General features: G+C 35.9%; 1 protein-coding gene across 6 annotated transcripts; it reads left to right on the forward strand.

The window, feature by feature from the left end:
- The first annotated feature begins 1,429 nt into the window (after positions 1-1,429).
- LOC114262110 (uncharacterized) lies at positions 1,430-21,153 on the forward strand. Of its 6 annotated transcripts, none has more exons than XR_014346221.1 (8): positions 1,430-1,657; positions 1,762-1,822; positions 5,066-5,329; positions 16,504-16,637; positions 16,952-17,026; positions 17,152-17,405; positions 17,959-18,075; positions 20,874-21,153. XR_014346221.1 is itself a non-coding variant. In XM_082898403.1 (8 exons), exons 3-8 carry the CDS (start codon positions 5,236-5,238, stop codon positions 20,918-20,920), a joined length of 528 nt encoding a protein of 175 aa, XP_082754529.1. In that variant the 5' UTR covers positions 1,430-1,657; positions 1,762-1,822; positions 5,066-5,235; the 3' UTR covers positions 20,921-21,153. The 6 variants fall into 6 exon arrangements, 3 of the variants coding, with proteins under 3 accessions (XP_082754529.1, XP_082754530.1, XP_082754531.1); XR_014346223.1 differs by lacking the exon at positions 20,874-21,153 and adding an exon at positions 15,654-15,795 and having other exon boundaries at positions 17,959-20,867; XR_014346222.1 differs by lacking the exon at positions 20,874-21,153 and adding an exon at positions 18,183-20,867.
- Positions 21,154-22,323: the final 1,170 nt, after the last annotated feature.

Raw genomic sequence — 22,323 nt, forward strand, 5'->3', positions numbered from 1 at the left:
AAAATGTATTTTTTAGATTCATCTCAACAAGATGGACCAAGAAAGTAAAAAATTTTGACATAATTTTTTAAAAAAAGTCACACCATTTTGTTTATAAACTTTGTTATCTTTTTTATTTAAATAAGTACATGAGCATGACTTTGTTTTAGACCTATTATTTCAAACTGTAATGCTACATATCAAGATATAAAAACTCAGAAATTGCTCAAAATTTTATATCAATGATTCAAATTCATTTCATATATGATTTCACACTTCATCAATTTCCACCACATAATATCCATTTCTAGATAAATTTAGAATCTCAAATTCTGGGTGTAACGCTTCGTACTCCTTGGACTATTAGGATTTCTTTTGGACTCTCTTATTATTGTACTTGAAGCCTCTTTGATTGATTTTAGAGTATTGATTGGGGTGATATCACAATGGTAAGGTAGGATTGAACCAAAAACATTGATTTGGATAATTGTCTCATGAGCGGTCTTCACTCTTTTACCTTTTTCTCTCTCCACACTTTAAATTTGGATGTCTGGCTAGAACCATTGGAAATTTTGTTTTCGGGGCATCGATTTGCACACAAGAACGACTTAAAACGGAGTCTGAACGAGGGAGTTATGCCCGCTTAAAATTTGAGTACCTATGTTGGAAGCAAGTCCGCTCGAGCAAACTTTTGACCTCGCAAGTAGTCTGTTCAAAGTCAAACAGTTTAAAATCACTTTTTGGCCTAAACTTTTCATTCTTTCTTCCTCTCTTTGCTCCCTCTCCTCCATACTTGAAACCCTAGACCTCCAAATCTTGATTTCATCTATTTTTCACCAAGAATCCACCATAGATCTTGCATTAAAGGTGAAGAACAATTGAAGATCAACATTTTCACCGATTGATTTTGGATTTTTTCGAAAGAATCTTCTTGATCTAGCTTCTCTACTCTTATCTTTGAGGTAGGATTAACAACAAAAGTAACCTATGGTGATGAAAATTAGTGAAGAAAATAAATTTCGTCACTAAATAAGAATAATCTGTGAGGAATTAGAAATTTTGTCACATATAATAAAAAAAATAAAAATAATAGGTGAGGAAATTTATTTTTGTCAATGAATACTTCATTTTATGTGAGGAAAAATTAAGTTTCATCACCGAAGATTTTCTCACTAAATTTTTTGGGTGTCACCAAAATTTGTAGACTTTTGGTGAGGAAAAAATTTGTCGCCAATTATAAAATTATTAGTGAGGAATATATTTTCATCACCAATGATTTTAAATATTTTGAGATCATTTGATGAGGAATATATTTTCGTTGGTAATAATTTTTAATATTTTAAGACTTTTGTTGAAGAAATTATTTTGTCACAAATTTTGAAGGGAGAACTTTGAAATATTAAGCGAGTAATGAAAAACAAATGGCTACTAAAATTCCCCTCCCCCCCTCCCTTTTTGTGTTTATCAGTTTTCCTCTCTCTCTCTCTCTCTCTCTCTATCTCTAAACACATGTTAGCTTTCCCTCACCACTCCCCCTTCAACGCCCCTTGTCCTCCTTTAGCGCCGCCGCCAGCATCGCCCTTTCTCCTCCTTCAACACTGTCACCGACGTCACATTTTCGAGCAAGCGTCAGCGTTACCAACTGTGCTTTGAGTACTCAATCAGCCTCCATTGTTTTGTATGGAGTTCTCTCTCTCTTTCAATCTTTGTATTTGTTTTCCGTTACTTCTCTTTCTTAATCTTTGTATTTGTTGTCCATTACTCCTTTTTCGGACTTACCAGCACCTCCATTACCATTTTCTTGGCACTAGCAGTTTGCCTATCTCCCAAAACCCAATTTCAGGTATGGGTCCTCTCTCTCTCTCTCTCTCCCCCTCTTTCTCCATTTCTTTATTTTTCTATCTTTGTTTTTCTTAATTTTCAAAACTAATTTGGTTGTTTTCCTTAATTTCCAAAACCCTAACAATCTTAAATTAATAGTTTATATGTAATTATGACATTATTTTTAGTTGAGCATTGCGCAGGGGATATGGGTTTTGGCTGTGTTTGCATAGTACTTTTTGTTGCATCCAGAATAGTTTTGGTGAATTATATGACTAGGTGCTATAACTTCAAGCTCTTCAATTTGTAAACAAATGAAATGTTTTGGGCATGTTTTTGATTTTCTTCTTTTTCTTCTATGACATCCAAAAATTGGGGAAAAATAAATTGGGAAACAATTAAAAACATGTCAATAAATTTGTTTATTTAGAAAACTAGTAGCAATTTTACTTTGATTATTTGAATTATAGCAACTACAAAAAAGAAAAAAAGAAAAAAGAAAAGGAATTGGTTGTTAGAATTTTGTGAGCTTCTTTCACAATTTTTTGGATATACATCTTGTCATGGTAACCTCAATATTTTCTTCATTTATAATTGGTTTTCCAACCTATTTTTGTAATTGTACTCAAACATTAAGGAACTAGAGGCAATCTCAAACTCATAGTAAGACGTTTTTATAGGCTGGAAACCTTTTGCATTCTACCAAGCATCATGGGAAACAATTGGAGTGTTGGTCGATTTTTAACCAAAAGTTGATTATCAAAAGTTAATTCCACATCAAGTGCAACCTGTGTTATATGTCCACTTCTACTTCCCCTAGTGTACCCATGTCTATTGGAGTAAAGGTGTGGGATATGTTTAACACCTGTATTCAATTTAGATGTTTAGATCTTCTAATTTTATATGATTTTTTAAGAAGAATATGCAAATAATATTGAACAACATCCCAATGGACTAATAAGTAGGATGCCAAATTTGCCTCCCTCAGAATTTTTTAGTTCTTTAAAATGATATTTTTGGATAAATTACACAACTCTAGTATATAGAGTAGATGGTACTGCAATTAGGCTGCTTTTCATGGTTTTCAGTAGTCACTGGAAGGAAATGGTCATGTTGTATAAAATAATTGTTAAAATTGCAGCTATTGGAACCTAATTTAGTTAAATGGTGGCTGTAGGGCATTGAATGGATTATTATAGTATTTTGTTAAGGGGAAATCTAATTGTTAGCTCATCCCTAGTTGCATGAAGTGGGGCGGGGAGCAAGGATGCCAAGGCACAGAAAAAAGTTTAAAATTGGGAATACTTAGATGAGCATTTATATATATATATAAGGAGTTATTATTCGTACTTTTATTTGTTACAAACACTCCATATTGTGTTTAAAAATAAAAATAAAAAAGGACAAAAAGTGGAGTGTAGGCAACAAGAAGTGGAATGTGAACGACCATTTCCTAAATATATAAATATATTATAAGAAATACATTTGTTGCTTGATTGTAATCTATGTTGCATGGACTCCGATACGAGTATTGGGTGTGGGTGTGGGTGTGGGTGTGGATGCATGTCCAAGTGTCCAATCTTCATAAACCTAAATCTTAGGATATTGAGATATGTATCCAAAAGTTGGATGAGTACAGGGACACACCATGGGCACTTGTATCATATTGTATGATATTCTTAAATAAGATACTGCAAATCATCTAGAAATATATTTTTCATTATGTTTTTAGTCAATCAAATCTGAAAATAAATATTTTGATAGAATGATTATTCCATTTCACTCTATTCCGGTGAACCAAACACTAACTTATTGTTAGATTAGTGGCACGTAGCTTAGGTGCAGGCTTAGAAAAAAATATTATTTGTAAAAAGTGTTCATAAATTGATATGTGTAATGTATGAATGGGATTCATTTTTAATTCACATTTCATCAAGTTTAAATTTATATTATAAATTCAAAATCTTAATACATTTTTAATTATTATTTATTTATTCATTGAATATATAATATTTGTGCTAAAATGCATTATTAAACTAACAACTTTGATCAAAGCTTGAAAATTGAACCCGCTGTAATTTTTTTTCTGGCTTCGCCACTATTAATGTTGCTTGTGTCATAAACTCCTCTTTTGACAACTATTTGATTGGCTTAACAACCTACTCATTTCAATGATTGATTGCAATTTGTCCATCAGACCTCTTTCTTTTGACTTATTAACATTTGGAATGTCCATTTATCTAATGAAAAATCTTGTTGTATCTGTAACTTTAACTGGCATATTGCTTCTTTTGCGATGGGAATGGCAGTGTGACACATTTAAATCCTCAATTTTTGTTCATTTGTTGAGTTTGTACATATTTATATATGTACTTAAACATTGGAAGGTATATATAACAGCTTGTTTGATGGGTTCTACTTAGCCCAATCGTGTCAATGAGAAGGGAAAGAACATTAGGGTTGAGGTAGATGACGATGGTTGCATATCATCAGATCATAAGGATGATATTGATGATGAATCCTTTGAAAATGTTGACGATGAGGTACTATATGTATAATATCTAATTTTTGTTATCATGTCTCTTAACTATATATTCATTAATGATACTTTATTAATACTATCTTTATATATCCATATAGATATCTTTACATATCCATTGTTATTTATTCTATATTTATGCTTTTGTATTATGTTTTTCAAGGCTTACCAACGCCACCAAAACGATTGGCGTAGTCATCTTTTCAACCTTCGCACGAGGCAATTTTTGTTTCGAATGGGGGTTCTTTGATGTCACTACATGGCGATGTAGAGACCCAACACTTACGGCCTCTTGATGTCGATGTAGAGGCACAGAGGGAGGCAACCCCCCAATCTAGTGTCGATAAGATATTAAAGTTACTTATATTAGGGAGCATTTTGTTGAGGGTTGAGTGAACTTTGCTCTAAATTCTCTGGAGTGTTTTCTTTTATCTTGCTGTGAGTTTATGGGTTTTACCTTATTTATTACTTTGGTTTTTGTTGAGGGTTGAGTGACGATAGACCTATATTTTTGCTTTGGTTTATCTTATCTGGTTTTGGTTTAGCTTTGGTTGGTGATTGGCATTTGTATGAGAAATTAGCTCTAAATTTGCTTTGGTTTTATATTTTATCGTTTTATTTTATGACTTATTCACCAAAAAAAAAAAAAAACAACTTACGTTGCTTTTATGAGTTTGCTTTCATTAGTTTGCTTAATAACCAATCAATATTATGTCTTTAAAACAGTGCCTAGTAGACGCCCTTATGGCTTGACACGCGGGTTAAAGGTTTAAGCAATGGTTGAGAAAGATGGAAAGCTCAAAATTACCATACCACAGGAGTATCATGCTCCAGTGAGGGATCATGCCTCTCAATTAGTCTTGAGAATTGGTATTGAGGTCTAAACACACTTCGAGATGACGTCAAGCATCATGGAGTTTCTTAAAAAACAGGTTTCAAAGGACAATTTAGGGAAGGGGGCATCCTATGAACTCGTAGATCGCCTTTTTGGTAAGTCTATCTTGTTTTATCTTTTTCATTTTTCTCATGTTGGTTAGTATATATTGGTTAAAGCACAACAGTTTAAGAAAGTTACACTTTCAGACTCAATTACGTTACATTTTACCAATAAGGAACCTATGTGCCAATCCCTCTTGCATTAACACCACAACCATTTATTTTAATCTTTTAATAGTTTTCCTTTTCCATTTAGAAGTTTATTTAGTTATTAACATTAGTTGTGTGAAGTATTTTGCATTGAACACATATGTTTGTGTAATTGGGATCTCCACCACAATTATTTATATACTATTAGAATGTAATCATATGATGTTCTTTGGTAGATTATTTTATTTTTACGATTTGTTTTTCTTTGTGGTTATTTAAGGAGGTATGAGAAATAATTATTTTGTGAACAAGTAATTTCATTTTTGAGATTGGTTTTAAAAAATATGGTTTTCATTTGGGATGTGCTGGCCCGAAATGCAATATTAAAGCGAAGGACTTAGTAATTCTATGTTTGTCATGCTGTAGAAAATTGAAGATCATGATTCAAACTTAGTCTTAGGAAATTAAGCTTTTAAGTATGTCAATTTAGTTAGGAACTTGAATGGATTTGGGTTTATAGAGCATATGTTATTAAATTTTCAAAACTAGCCAAGACATGTTATTTTGCTGCTACTGAGGTGTATATTTGCTACTGCCAATTGTAGACGTCCCCGAATGTCCCGGGAGGATGAGTCTCGTTCTGTTCGTATTGGGCTCACTACAGTTCGGACTCTCGAATTGTCACGGTTCTTAATCTGAACCAAAGAGTCTAAATCCGGCAAATCGTTTTGAGAAAAACAGATTTTTAGAAAAGAAGTGCCAAACATGGACTGCTTTGCCAGATATAGAGTCGCCACCTAAATATTTTATTTTGGGAAATTTACGAAACCCTGACTCGGTGCCAAAGGCCACGTGTCCGTTATCACCAAAGTTGCCTCGGCTCAGGAACTTGGGTACGATTGCCGAAGGTCAGCTATGAGCACCCCCTCTCGCCCGATCCGAAGATCGGCCTCTACTAACCGTGATTAGCCTAGAATTACTATGTGATGCGCACAGCAAAACAAGTATAGACTAGATTGCCTAATTTGGAACGAAGCATTGCGTATCCGTTTGTTTGAAAAACAGTTTGAAATTTGCTACTCGCAAGTAGGCTAAAGCACGGATTTCAATGAGTTGTTCCAACTCAAACAATCCAACCTTCACCCACAGGCATTCAAGCAGTTGAATCACATAAACAAGTAGCCTCATGGTAAGCATGCTGTCATGGCAACACTCACACGCATGCAAGGATGCTAAAACATAAATGCTTACCTAGTACTCCAAGCCAAAACAGAAACTAGTTAGTAATCATATGCATGATCCTAGTTCATGTTAAGATGGCTAATGCAACACATGAAAGATGCAGCTACAATAGGCTCGGCTAATCTATGGATGGCATATGATGAAGCTACAACTAACACGTATTCAACTTGGAATTGAAATACAATGCAGTTAGTATGATGCGCTGAGCCCGGTGCATGCAAGACAAATGTATGGATGCACGCATGCATAGCATAAGGTATGCTAATTGAAACATGCCCTAGACTGACCATCGAAAGCTAGTAAATAAAAGGGAAGAAAGACGTGGGGTTGGAAAACATGCACACACGCACCCACACTTATAACAAATTCGCCCTCGCTCGCAGGGACCAAAAGAATAATACAAACCGAATAAGTAATTAACTACTCTAGCTAATTAAATATTACAAACCCTTAATTAATTAAACAAATTAACTAAGCTACTAAAGCAGTAAAATAGCCTCGGGAAGAGGGATGAATGCATGCTCGGATTGGCTTCGCTCGGAAATCCATTGCCATGACACATGTTGCCTCTGTTTTCACTGTTTGGCACCTCTGAAGACTACACAAGTCCCAAGGTATGCTCTCCACACACTGTGGAGTGCCACCGGCCAAAGTAAATGATCACCGGCTAATGGGATGTGGTCATCGGCCACTGGTGTGACTCTTGGCCAGCGATACATGGTCGGTCAGCACTGTATATAGTCAACCGGCCAATTCTTCCTCCAGAACCTGTTTTGACAGCAGCAGAGGGCAAAACAAGGCATGTCAATGCATTTCAAGCAAATGTGTGCACCACCACACCCCTTATCGTGTTTATGATTCAAAGTGGCATGGTATTCGATTCTCGGACCACCAATTACGCATTTCAATGCGTGATGGCCCAAAGAGTCAAAGTGTGCAATTTTAATGTCAAATATAATGCACACAAACACACAATGAACTCAACCTCAATCATACTCAATTCAAGGGGCAAAACATGCATGCCAATGTAATGCAACTTAGGCGTGTGAGCTAAGTGTGCAACATGATCATGCAAACAACAAAACCATGTGCAATAGGCACATGAACTAAACAAGTAAGCATGCAAGGCATATAACATCAATGTTAATGACACACATGCAACAACATGAAAGGCATAACACATGTAAATATGCAAAGCGACTTAACACAAGAAGCATGCCAAATGCAATGACACTTAAACATGCAACATGTTAATAGGCTAAGTACCTAAAAATACAAACATGTATAGCATGCAACAACATGCCAAAGGGATGGTCTTAAACTAATTTGGACAGCCCTCTACTAGGTCCAAAACAGTGGCCAACATGCTCAAGAATGGAAGCCAAAACACATACAAATAGGCATGCATGCAAGGTCCAACACTTAGGCGCATAGAGACAACTTTTAAGCACACTTAAAAGAGGAACAACATGGGCATATGGCATGCAATGTAAGCTCTGAAAATCATGTTAATGATGGTGCCAAAACAAGCAAACAAGACAAGCATAGCATACAACAAATGATCTAAAGCCTAAGGCTCACCAAAGAAGCATTGAACTACGCTTAGTGCAACCACACATGGCATGAATTAAGTGACTGAAAACAGAGATGTGACAAGCCAAAATGAGCCTCAAAACCCACCTAAATGGCATCTAAATGGCTTAAGTATGGAAGCATGCACAAGGGCCCAAACAAGGAGCATAAGACAACAACCTTTTAACACATTAAAGGGATATCAAATGCAAGCATATAGGCATGCCACAAGGAATGAAATAACATGGTAAGTGGTTCCAAACCACTGAAATAATGCAAGTAATGCATGCTCATGGTTCATGCACTTAAGGCTCACAAGCTAAGAATGCAAAGAGGCTATGCAATGCATGTCATGGTCGACCAAAACAACCAAAAACAGAACTTTAGCATGCTGAAACAAGCACAAAAACTTCACAAAGCTTGGCCAAAAACATGCTAGAACAAGGGTCAAAAACCTAAAGCATATTAAGGCTAAAACATGGCATTACAAGGCATGTATGCTAAACAAGCATGGTGTACCTAAACCAACAAAAAACAGAGCTATATTATGACATAATAAGCACAAAAATCAGTTAAGGCATGATCAACATGGACCTAAACTAGATGCTCCCCCAAGAGGCTAAAATGGCCCTTTTCAAGGACAACAAGGAGAGGGGGTGGCCCTCTCCTTCTTAGGGCCTCAAGGCACCATCCTTACCACTGAAATCCCTCAAGATTTTAGTGGTGAGGAGGCCCAAACACAATGGTCCCGGAGCTCACCAAAAATGCACAAAAATGGAGCCTAACAAGGCTTAAGAGGGATCAAACAACCTCAAAGCTCAAAACACTCTTAAACAACTATTTAGAGTAGACAAAAGCAAGACTTTTATATGTTATACACCAACTCCAAAAACAGCTGCAAGGTAGTCAAAAAAAACTATGCAAAAATGGGGTAAAAAAAGGCAAGAATGTTACCCTTGAAGACCCTCTTCACAAATGGTGGACCAGCTGCTTCTTTGAGCTCAAAACCACCCAAGAACACCAAGAACAGACCTCTGGCCCCTCAGCAACCAAGAAAAGGTGTAAGACTAGGTGTTTGTGTACAATAGTAAGACTAAAACACACACAAGGCAAAGAAAGAGAGAGATATAGAGATAGAATGGATACAAACCCTAACCCTAATATCAGAGGTCTCTCTGGAAATTTTTTGTCTAACCTAAAAGAGGGAGAAGAGGCCCCCTCTTATAGAAGGTTCAACCTTGTAAAACTTCCAAGGCAAGCTAACATAGTTGGCACAAAAATATCTGCAAAAGCAGGTGAACAGTGGTCGGCCAGCCAAAAATGCAATTTGGCCAAAATAGATGGCCGGTCGACCATCTATAGTATCAGCCGGCCAAAAATTTGTCCAGTGGAAACAAAACACAGCCGGTGGCCTCAAGCCACAGCTGGTGGAGTGTGGGGATGGCCAATAAGCCATTTCCTGTCCTCCAAAGCAAAAACACAAGTGTTTGGTGCAAAACCAAACACAAAACAGTCGAGTCGATAGGTCCTGAGGCAAGGCGCGTAGCCGAGACCTCCGGGAACTCAAGATGAACACAAACAAGGATGATCACCGAGTGTTCAAATGGTGACGCCCAAGTCTTGAGGACGGTCAAAAATGGAGTGTCTACACCAATAAATGGAGTGTATGTTGGTTTTGCTGCTTTTGTATTCTATGTTTAGTTGTTGCTAATGAATGGAATGTATGCTAGTTCAAGGGATGGTAGCTTAGGGGGTGTACATTGGTTTTTGATAAGGACTTAGCTAAAGATGATTTAGCTTCAGAAAAATCTACAGATCAAGCTATGACTTCAGCCTACAAAGAAGGATGCATTAGATCATATGGTGCACAAATCTCAGAGGAGTAATACATTTTGTATAACAGTTGTAACCAATTCTGTTACAACTGGAATTGGTTAGGATTAACTCTAGTTTAGAATTAACTCTAGTTGAGTTGATCAATATAATAAACTACTATAAGTGTTGTACTGACTGTATGATTCAGTAATGAAAAAGTTGAATACAATTCAGTCCTCCTTCATGGTAAGAGCTTCAAGAACTCTGGCGAGCTTGTAGATCCTTCAATGGCAAAGACAGCTCTGTCTTCGTCTTCATCTTCCTCTTTTCAATTACCTTCAAATTTCATTTTCCTTATCTCGAATCTAAGCTTTTTTGTGACAGTAAAGCTGGATTCTTCAAACTTTATTATCTGGAAAAATCAATTGAGTAATATTCTTCGAGCAACGTCATTACTTTACTTTGTTGATGGATCATCTATCTGTCCTCCTAAACTAATGCATGATTCCAACAATAAAGAGGTTCCAAATCCTTGTTATGCTTCATGGATTCTTGTTAATTCTCATCTTATGATTACCAGATCTAAATCCCATACTTCTCCCCATACTCTGGCTCTTTCTACAGTTGTTTTACCTTCTATTCCTACTGAACCTACCTCATATAAGGAGGCTGCCTCTGTGCCTACTTGGACTGTAGCCGTGATGGATGAATTTCAAGCCCTTCAGAACTAGTCCACCTGGGTTTTAGTTCCTTTTCCCTCTGGCAAACAAGCAATCAGTTGTAAATGGGCCTCCAGGTTGAAGAAAAATTATGATGGCTCTATTGCTCGCTATAAAGCCTGGCTTGTGGCTAAAGGGTATCTTCAAGAGGAGGGCCTTTATTATCATGATACATTTAGTCCTATTGCAAAACAACCAACCATTCGTATTTTGCTTTGTTTAGCTTTACATTACAATTGGTCCATTCGGCAGTTGGATATCTCTAATGTCTTTCTTCATGGGCTCTTGACTAAAGAAGTTTATTTGGTTCAACCTCAGGGTTTTGTGGATTCTTCTTGTCGCACTCATGTTTGTCAGTTGAGGAAAGCTCTTTTATGGGCTTAAATAGGCTCCTAGAGCATGGTTCTCCTCCTTTTCATCTTTTCTTCTTACCAATGGTTTCAAAGCTAGTTCTGCAGATTCTTCACTGTTTATTCAACATACTGCTACTACCTTAACCATTATATTGATCTATGTTGATGACATTTTGATCACTGGCAATAACTCTTCTCATATTGCTTGTATGCATGTTGCCTTTTCTATGAAAGAGCTTGGAGACATCAATTATTTTTTAGGCAGATCAATTCAGTATACTTTTTCTAGTCTTTTCTTATCCCAACAAAAGTATGCTATGGAGATTCTTAATAAAGTTGGCATGACTGATTGTAAGCCTTATGCCTCTCCTATGCCTGTTAAGTCTTCTTCTCCTATTTTGCTTGATATGAATGCTCCTTTCTTTGAACCTTCTTTTATAGAAGTGTGGTTGGAGCCCTTCAATGCCTTATCATTACCAAGTCTGGCTTGGCTTTTTTAGTGAATCAAGCTTGTTAGTTTATACACCATCCTACTATCACACATTTTGCTGTTGTCAAATGGCTCTTGCGTTATGTTAAAGGAACTTTGGGTCATGGATTATCTTTTAATCCAGGTCCTCTCATCCTTCAGGCCTACTCTGACTCAGATTGGGTTGGGGATGTTATTGATCGTTGATCTACTACTGGGTGTTGTGTTTTTCTCGGGGCCAATCTTATTTCTTAGTCTGTTAAGAAGCAACCCACCGTCTTTCGGTCCTCTACTGAGTCTGAGTATCGTACGCTTGCCCAAGTTGCTGTTGACCGTAATGCTTTTGGCTGATCTTCATGTTGTTCCTCCATGTCCTGTTTTACGGTGTAACAACTTTTCTGCAGTTGCTCTATCTTCTAATCTCGTTTTTCATGCTCATTCAAAGCATATTGCTGTTGATTATCATTATATTCGTGAACATGTTACTGCCAAATAGGTGCTTGTTCGCCACATCTCTTCTATGGATTAGCTTGCTGATATTTTTACCAACCATTGGCCACTTCTCATTTTCTTTATCTTCAAAGCAAGCTTGTGGCTTCCTCTCCCACAACCTTGAGGGGGCATGATAAAGACTTAGCTAAAGATGATTTAGCTTCAACAAAAACTGCAGATCAAGCTATGACTTCAGCCTACAAGGAAGGATGCATTAGATCATGTGGTGCACAAATCTCAGAGGAGTAATACACATTGTATAATAGTTGTAACCAATTCTGTTATAACTAGAATTGGTTAGGATTAACTCTAGTTTAAAATTAACTCTAGTTGGGTTGATCAGTGTAATAAACTACTATAAGTGTTGTACTAACTGTATGATTCAGTAATGCAGAAGTTAAATAAAATTTAGTCCTTCTTCAGTTTTGTTCCTTCCTATGTTTATTTGTAGTTGTTTTATTATGTTTTTGGTTAATTGCTCACCAACTGGATATGATGCTTGCATAATAGTGGACCACCTTTGATTCTAATTTCCAAATTTCATTGAACCATTCTATATGACAATAAAAGTCATCATGTTGCTTGATTCTTCTCAACATTGGCAGGTTCATGTGTTTATTTCACATGATTTACTTGCCCCTGTTAGATCAGCTATATTTTGTGATTTAGGACAGATAAAAGTCCAATATTAAAAAAGTGCATTTTTGCTAACTTGGTTTATAAAATAAAGTTATTTATATATTAGTTTAGATGTAATTGATAATATATTAATGTTTTCCTTTTTTTTTATTTCCTTTGCAAATTGGTTTTTGATGACATTTGGAAGCATACTTGCAAATCAAGATCAAATTTTGATATTTTTGTGGACTGATACTTATTTCTATTTGTAAATCAGGATCAAGTGTTATTTTTTTTTGTTGACTGATACTTTGTTCATTTTGAGATTTGTTGTGATGGTGTTTTTGTTATACTTAATGAATTATTATTAAATTTGTTTGATAGATATATTTTGATTTATAATATGAATTGATTACTGAATTGTTTTGTAGAGTGGTGTATAATAGCTAGTGGATTTGTTAGTATATTTGAAGGCTATTGAGAATGAGTAGGGATATTTGTGAAATAATAATTTAAATTGAATTATAAAATATGGAACAACAAGTTTTGTGACGAAATTTACCGCATCTTATATATGAAAAGTTTTGTGGATTTTATTGTTTGGTGACTAAAAATTTCGTCATGTATACATCTTTTTGCCACAAAATATATTTCGTCACCCATGTTTAACTTTTGGAGACGAAAAATTTTGTCAACTTTATATCTTACTGTGATGAAATTATTTCCTTTCTAATGATCAACATGTGACAAATTTATTCATCAACTAAAGTTTTATATATAGTACTGAATAATTATTTGGTGACGAAAATGAGAATTTTTTGTGATAAAATGTTGTCTTATTGGTGACAAAAAATTTCGTCACTAAAGTAACTTTATTGGTGACGAAATTAGTTTTTGTCAGTCATTTTTAGTGACAAACATTCAATGACGATACCGATGAGGAAAATATTTCCTCACAAATATATATATATATATATATAATGACGAAATTAGCTCTTTGGAGACAAAAAAATTCGTCATTCAAGACCCAATTTGTTGTAGTGTTACTTTTAATCTTGTATCTCTTTATTTTGAAGATGTTTATGGGGTGCTATTATGACATTGATGCTATAATTTAAAATTTTGAGTTTAAAAAATTGAATTTTGTTTCAAAAATGAAATTTTTTTCTACATTTTCTTAAGATTTCTATTAATGGCTATGGATTATGAAGATTTTAGATGGGAAATAACATTTAATTTGATTTAGGGGTAAAAGTCCCAAATTTATGAAAACCCTAGTTGTAAAATTTGGAGAAAAGATTAAATTGATTTTTAATTCTTTAAAATTGATGAATGGATTATGATATTTTGAATATGTATTGATTGAGAACTGTGAAATTGGAAACCTCTTGAGATTTTTCTTAAATTATGAATCTTGTTCCTCATTACTCCATTAAATTACTTGAGTGGTGTACATTCTCTTTACCTAAAGAATGTATAAATACTTGGAAATCTGGAAGTCACCATATACTGCACATCAAACAACCAACATAAATTAGTGGAAGTTTAATGTAGTCAGGGAAAGTTGAAAAAATAGAGAAAATTATGCACACAAGCACACAACTAGACAAAGAAAATCAAGGAAGCCACAAAAAGTAATTGGAGTCTAGCATGGTTAGAGAAAATTCAGATGATAGAAAATTCAACACAAGAAGACAACATCCCAATGAAAATCAAACAAGAAACATAAATTGGTGGGAATTTAATGTGGTCAGGAAAAATTCAAATGCCAGAGAAAATCAAAGAGACAAGGAGCCAGAGAAAATCAAGCAAGACACAAAGAGAAAGGGAGTCCAATGTGTTCAGAGAAAATTCATATAAAGGGGATATCTTAATACTAGAGAAAATTCATCTCAAGGAAAAAATTACACACAAGGTGACAACAAATCAGCAAAAATCAGACAAGTAACCTAAATTGATGGTTGTTTAATATAGTCAGGGAAAATTCAAATGCCAGAGAAAATTTAGTTCAAGGGAGACAACTAACCATTGAAAATCAAACAAGCAACATAAATTAGTGGGAGTTTAATGTAGTCAGGGAAAATTGAAATGCTAGAGACAATTTGAGAGAAAATTAAAGGGTCAACTAGCCAGAGGAAATCAAGCAAGACACATAGAGTAAACGAAGTCCAATGTACTCAGAGAAAATTATAATGCCAGATAAAATTCATCTTAAGGGGAAAATAATTCACAAGGAGATAACTAATCATTAAAAATCAAAGAAGCAACATCATTTGATGATTGTTTAAATGTGGTCAGAGAAAATTCAGATTCAAGAGAAAATTCATCACAAGGAGAAATCTAACAAGTGAAAATCAAACAAACAATATAAAATTGAAAAGCCAGAGAAAATCAAAGAGACAACTAGCCAAAGAAATTTAAGCAAGGCACAAAGAGTAAAAGGAGTCCAGTGTGTTCAGAGAAAATTGTAATGACAGATAAAATTCATTTCAAAGGGATATCTTAGTGCCAAATAAATTGCAAAGAAAATACACTACAAGAAAATGGGGCAAATAACACGGACTCCTGCCTTCGCCAATAAATCGGGATTCAGCGACAGCAGCACTTCCTGTCACAAAAAAACAAGTTCGTGCAACGGCAACAACTGTAATCGCAAATAATGGTCGTTTTTTGCGATGGCAAACTCCCCCCGTTGCAAATAAAAAATTAGTTAAATGATGTCATTTTATTATTTAAATTTTCATTTGTGACGGTAAAATTTGACTTCGCAAAAGAAAAAAAAAGCCCAAAACTTGATTTTCCCTTCACGCTCGTTTTTCCCCATTCCAACCAAAAATCCCCAATCTCAAAAATCGCTAATATTTTGAACCAAAAACCCTATCAAAAATCCCATCTTTTATTACGACTCTCTCTCTCTCTCTCTTTATTTCTCTCTCGACTGTGAGCAGCGGCAGACGGCAGTGAGCATCGAATCAATGGCAATGAGCAGCATGCAACAGCGGTGAGCAGCAAATGACGGCAGCGAGCGAGCGACGATGATACAACGTGTCTCTCTTCAACTCTTTTAGTCAGTCTTAATCTCTGAACCAGGTTAGCTCTTCTCCTTCTTTGTCTTCACGTCTCTGCTCTGCTGGGTTAACTGAAATCCTTACTTGACTTCTCTCGTCAGTCAATTGATATACTTCAAAATTATTTATACATACTAGTGTCACCTAAGGAATTATGGTATACTTCAATCTTACCCTGAGATTCTAGTCATGGAGATAAAGGGACCTCTCAAGGTGACAACTGGACTTAAGGAATTACAGATAGTATTTCATTATGATTGGTAGTATTTCATGACAGATACTGTTTTCTTTGAATTGTTTCCCAATTTTGGGTTATTTGGTTACTTTACAGTGTCAAAGATATTCCAATGTTATGTTTAGGAGATTAACATGTAAAACTTTAATAAGTTCTATTGTGGCCATGAATTTGTTGCATTTTCACAAGAATACACAAGTTCTGTGATCCTTACTTGACTTCTCCCGTCAGTCTAGCAAACTGATACTCATTAAGTATCTTGCTTTTCTTATTGTGATTATTAATGTTCTTTCCTATTTTTCCTTGGTTGTTCTTTTATCTATTTTCTTCATTTTTGAAATTTTAATATCCATATATTGTGGTCCATGGACTTGGTTATGTTTTTCTATATTGTGACTAGTATAAACTGTTTATTTTTTTTAGATATTCTTCATTAATTAATCTTTTATTTAATTCTAATATTGCAAATGTAATTTATGATTGGTTTTTTTATAGGTGGTATCCCATTGCCAATATTTTCTGAGTGGTGGTTAGCCAAAGAAAAGTTCTCTACAATTGAAGCATTTATTATATCTTTATTTCCTGGAGCAACTTGTCAAGGTTGCAATGGGTTGAGCATTAAATATCAGGTAAACCCATGTGAAGCATTGGAATACTTGTTGCATTTTGATATAGTCCTTGCACAAAGGATAAGGAGGGTTACTATATGTTCTACTTTAACCACATGGCTTCTTTAATCCCTGTAGTAATTGATCCCAAAATTATTGAATTGAGCTTTGTATGATATGAGTTGAAAATGGAATTATATATGTACGTATGGTAGAGTTGGTGTTCTGGACTACACAAATAGATTAGAGTGTTTTATCTCCTATATGCATGTTATTCCCTTTTTTTTTCACCTTCTGTTCTTTTAGCATAATGAAGAAATTATTCATTATCATAGGCTGCACTTAGAGATACAAAACAAACAAAAGATGGGGTAGACAAGGAAATTGTTTCCCTCCGGTCTGAACTTAAGGTAAAGAATGCTTCCACACAGCCATTATTAGTTATATTTTATTTGTTTCTATACTTACTTTAAAGGGTCTTACACTAGTGCTGAACATTGTAAAATTATATGCTTTGATATTTTGTTTGAATCAGAAAGTGAAAATTGAGGCTACAGCTGCCGTAGACCAACTTCAGGGAACTGAATCTGAAGTTAGAGGTCTTCGTTCAATGACACAAAGGATGGTTTTAACCCAGAGTGAAATGTTATGTACTTGCATTGTTGCTTGGAACCTAATCCTATCATATTTTCTTTATATATTAATTGCAGTAGCATATCACATTGCAGGAGGAAGTTGTTCTTAAGCGGTGTTGGCTTGCACATTATTGGGGTTTAACTGCACAGCATGGTAATCAGCATGTTACAGCTCTGTTTTACTTCATTATTTAAAAGCAAAAGTTCATTTTCGTATTCTTTTCTTTGTTCATTCATTCATATTTACTCACCCTAAGTAGTTGAGATCAAAGCAAGTGGAGTTCTTATGTTATGTTATGCTGTGTATTTTAACCCAGATTGTGACTTAATTTACATGATTTAGTCATGTATGGATAGCCTTTTTATATCTTTAAATCTTATCTCTCAAAACATGCCATAAAAAGCTTCAAATTTTCCGGACTCTAGGTAGTTGCAAAGTACCCTTATTTTGTTCAAATTCTCCATGTACTAATACCCATGAACTTTATGATACTTGGGGTATCAATGATATTCACACTTGGGTGTTCCATTTACTCCAACTATCTATATGTGTCTTTTCATTTTTTTTCTTTCAATTATCTGAATTAACAAGGTCATGTTGATCCTGTTTGTTTTTTATTTGTTTTAGCTTGATTGATGAATTTTTCTCATAGTTTTTTCCTCACAAATCATATTTTATTTAATCACAATGGTTCTTTGTTCTTTAGGTATCTATGCAGATATTACAGTGTCAAAACATAAGTACTGGTCATCTTTAGCACCTCTTCCTTTCGAAGTTGTTGTTTCTGCAGGGCAAAAGGCTAAAGAGGGATGCTGGGATAAAGGTTAATGTCATTGTCTTTTCACTGCAGCAAATATTATGATTCTTATTATTTGTTTGATAAGGACTATATTTTCTTTATTATATCATCTCTTTCAATCACATTTGAAGCCTTTGTATCTACAATACTGAGCTGGTGATGAGAATCTTGAGAGGAGCAAACTAGTTCAGGACTCGAACGATCTTACTGGAGAAGGAAATATAGAGAGTATACTTTCTGTTGAAATGGGCTTGAAGGAGCTTGCATCATTGAAGTTTTCCTTTTGAAGTATAAGATCAAATTTTGTTTCACTTTCATCCTTTACTCTTAGTGCTCTTCAATAATTTTGGTTCTTCAAACCAGGCCACTTGTTTTTTAGTTGTGTTTATGATATTATAGTATTTTATTTCTTGGAATTGTCGCCATACCTACTCACACGTTCTATGGTTGTTCTTTCCAAGGTTGAGGATGCCATTGTGCTTGCATTGGCACAACAGTAGCATGCAAATGTTGTTCGACTATCTGGCTCAGTTTTGTCTTATGCATGATGCTGATGTGCTTGATGGCTGATACCTGCTTTAATTGATTAACTGCCTAACAATTTCTGGTTTCTATTTGAAACCACTACTGGTTGCCCAGGTTTTATGAATATAAGTCCTCTCTTAAGTGAGGCACCGAAAAGTCATCATTATTCCATATAGACTTTTGTGTTGCATGGTTCAGATAATTCATGGTTTCAGTTGTTCTTGACTGAGGTTGCCCTTTTGTCAGAATTGGTGTCCAAATCAGCAGCCTCTTACCAGTCTCATTTTCATGTTGTGCATAATGTATTTTTATCATTTGAGCATGTTAACCAATCCCAAAAGGTTGGGACTATGGCTTTATTAACATGAATTCGGGGTTAGAGCCGGATTTCACTATAGACAAACTAATTTCTTAAGAAACTTAGAATTCGGGGTGTTAACGTCCCAAAATCACCAAACGGAGTTGGAGTAGCACGAAACTTGGCACATATGACCGCCTAGGCACGAGAGACTTGTGGGAGAAGACGGGACTCAAATCGGGTTCTCGGTTTGGGAGTTAGAGCTAGATTTAACTCTAGACAAACTAATTTCTTAAGAAACTTAGAATTCGAGGTGTTAATGACCCAAAATACCAAACGGCGTCGGAGTAGCACAAAACTTGGCACACACCACTGCCTAGGCACAAGAGACTTTTGGGAGAAGATAGGACTCGAATCAGGTTCTCGATTTGCGAGTTAGAGCCGGATTTCACTCTAGGCAAACTAGTTTCTTAAGAAACTTAGAATTCGAGATGTTAACGCCCCATAATCACCAAACGGCGTCGGAGTAGCACGAAACTTGGCACACATGACTACCTAGGCACGAGAGACTTGTGGGAGAAGACATGACTCAAATCGGGTTCCCGGTTTGGGAGTTAGACCTTGATTTCACTTTAGACAAACTACTTTCTTAAGAAACTTAGAATTCGAGGTGTTAATGCCCTAAAATCACCAAACGGCGTTGGAGTAGCACGAAACTTGGCACACATAACCGCCTAGGCATGAGAGACTTGTGGAAGAAGACGGGCCTCAAATCGGATTCCCGGTTTGGGAGTTAGAGCCGAATTTCACTCTAGACATACTAGTTTCTTAAGAAACTTAGAATTCAAGGTGTTGACGCCCCAAAATAGCCAAACGACATCAAAGTAGCACGAAACTCAGCACACACGACCGCCTAGGCACGAGAGACTTGTGGGAAAGGACGGGACTCAAATCGGATTCCCGGTTTAGGAGTTAGAGCCGGATTTCACTCTAGACAAACTAGTTGAAACTTAGAATTCGAGGTGTTGATGTCCCAAAATCACCAAACGGTGTCGGAGTAGCACAAAACTTGGCACACACAACTGCCTAGGCACGAGAGACTTATGGGAGAAGACGGGACTGGATTCGGGTTCCCGGTTTGGGAGTTCGAGTCGGATTTCACTCTAGACAAAACTAGTTGAAACTTAGAATTCAAGATGTTGACACCCAAAAATCACCAAACGGCGTCGGAGTAGCACGAAACTTGGCACACACGACCGCCTAGGCATGAGAGACTTATGGGAGAACACGGGACTTGAATCGGATTCCCAGTTGGGAGTTAGAGCTAGATTTCACTCTAGACAAATTAGTTTCTTAAGAAACTTAGAATTCGAGGTATTAACGTTCCAAACTCACGAAACAATGTCGGAGTAGCATGAAACTTGGCACACACGACTGCCTAGGCATGAGAGACTTGTGGGAGAAGACGAGACTCAAATCGGATTCCCGGTTTAGGAGTTAGAGCCTGATTTCACTCTAGACAAATTAGTTTTTTAAGAAACTTAGAATTCGAGGTGTTGACACCCCAAAATCACCAAACAGCATTGAAGTAGCACGAAACTTGGCACACACGACCGCCTAGGCGTGAGAGACTTGTGGGAGAAGACGGGATTCAAATCGGGTTCTTGATTTGGGAGTTAGAGCCGAATTTCACGCTAGACAAACTAGTTCCTTAAGAAGTTTAGCATTCGAGGTGTTGACGCCCCAAAATCACCAAACGATGTTGGATTAGCACGAAACTTGGCACACACAACCACCTAGGCACGAGAGACTTGTGGAAGAAGACAAGACTCGAATTGCGTTCTCGGTTTGGGAGTTAGAGTCGGATTTCGGTCCAGGCAAAATTATTTACTTAATTATCTTTATAATTATATAGTAGTTAAATTTTTATATTTTTTTGTAATTAACATATTAACATATAATTATATTGTCACTAATTATTTTTATTTTTTGTTTTCAGATATTTCCCAAGTAGGAGTTTGCTTTTTGTGGAATGCATGCCTGTGAAAAATACGGCTAACTTTTGTTTTTGTTACCCACGGAGAATGATAAGAAAATTTTTTAATTTTAGTTTATGTTATTTTGAATTATGAACAACTTTATGTATTTAAACATTATATATGTATTATGAAACATTATGTAGTGGGATAATTTTGTTGATGTGTAATTATGGATGCAAGAATGTTTTCATTATGGAGAAATTGTTATTTCTATACAGGAATTTTTGTATTATTATGCAATTATTGGTTTATTTTTCAATTGTTTTTCATTTAATACAGGTAATTTTAATATTTTTAATAATTATATTGCATTTTTTTTTTTTTTGTGACGGCACCTGTAGACGCGCTCCTGGGAACTCTCTGACATCCACGCTCACAAGGGGGGGCGCGAATCTTGTTTCGTTCCGAGCTTACTACTACAGTTCGGACTCAATGTCACGGTTCTGAATCTAATCTCGCAAAGTACAATGCAAGACCGATAAATCACCAAAGAGTCTAGATCCGACAAATCGTTTTGGAAAACTGATTTTTGTAAAGAAGTGTCAAACATAGACTGCTTTGCTAGATACAGAATCGCCACCTAAATATTTTATTTTTGGAGAATTTAGGAAACCCTGACTTGTGCCTAAGGCCACGTGTCCGTCATCACCAAAGTTGTCTCAGCTCGAGAACTTGGGTACGAGAGGGGAAGGTCATGCAATGAGCACCCCCGCTCGCCCGATCAAAGATCGGCATGTACTAAGCATGATATCTTATTTTTGAAAATACATGTGTTCTTATTCCGGTTATTAAACCTAGAATTACTATGTGATGCGCACAGCAAACAAGTATAGACTAGATCGCTTAAGTTGGAACAAAACATTGCTTTTCCGTTTGTTTGAAAACGGTTTGAAGTTTGCTACTCGTAAGCAGGCTAAATCACGGATTTCAATGAATTGTTCCAATTCAAGTAACCCAACCTTCACCCACAGACATTTAGGCAGTTATAGCAAATAAGCAATTAGCCTCATGGCAAACATGCTTTTATGGCAACAATAACACACATGCAGTATGCTAAAGCGTAAACACTCACAGTGTACTCCGAGCCAAAACAAAGAGCTAGTTAGTAATCAATTCATGATCCTAGTTCATGTTAAGATGGCTAATGCAACACATGCAAAATGCAACTAAAAATAAGCTCGGCTATTCTAAGATGGCATATGAGATGCAACATTTGATGACATGTATTCAACTTGGAATTGAAATACAATGCAGTTAGTATGATGCGCCGAGCCCGGTGCATGCAATGCAGATAAATGGATGCAAACATGCAAGCATAAGGATGCTAATCAAAACATACCCTAAAACTAACCACTGAAAGCAGGTAAGTAAAAGGGAGAAAGAAATGGGGGTTGGAAGACATGCATACAC

The sequence above is a fragment of the Camellia sinensis genome, chromosome 12 (genome assembly GCF_055761805.1).
Source record: "Camellia sinensis isolate YWXY chromosome 12, ASM5576180v1, whole genome shotgun sequence".
Taxonomy (NCBI): domain Eukaryota; kingdom Viridiplantae; phylum Streptophyta; class Magnoliopsida; order Ericales; family Theaceae; genus Camellia; species Camellia sinensis.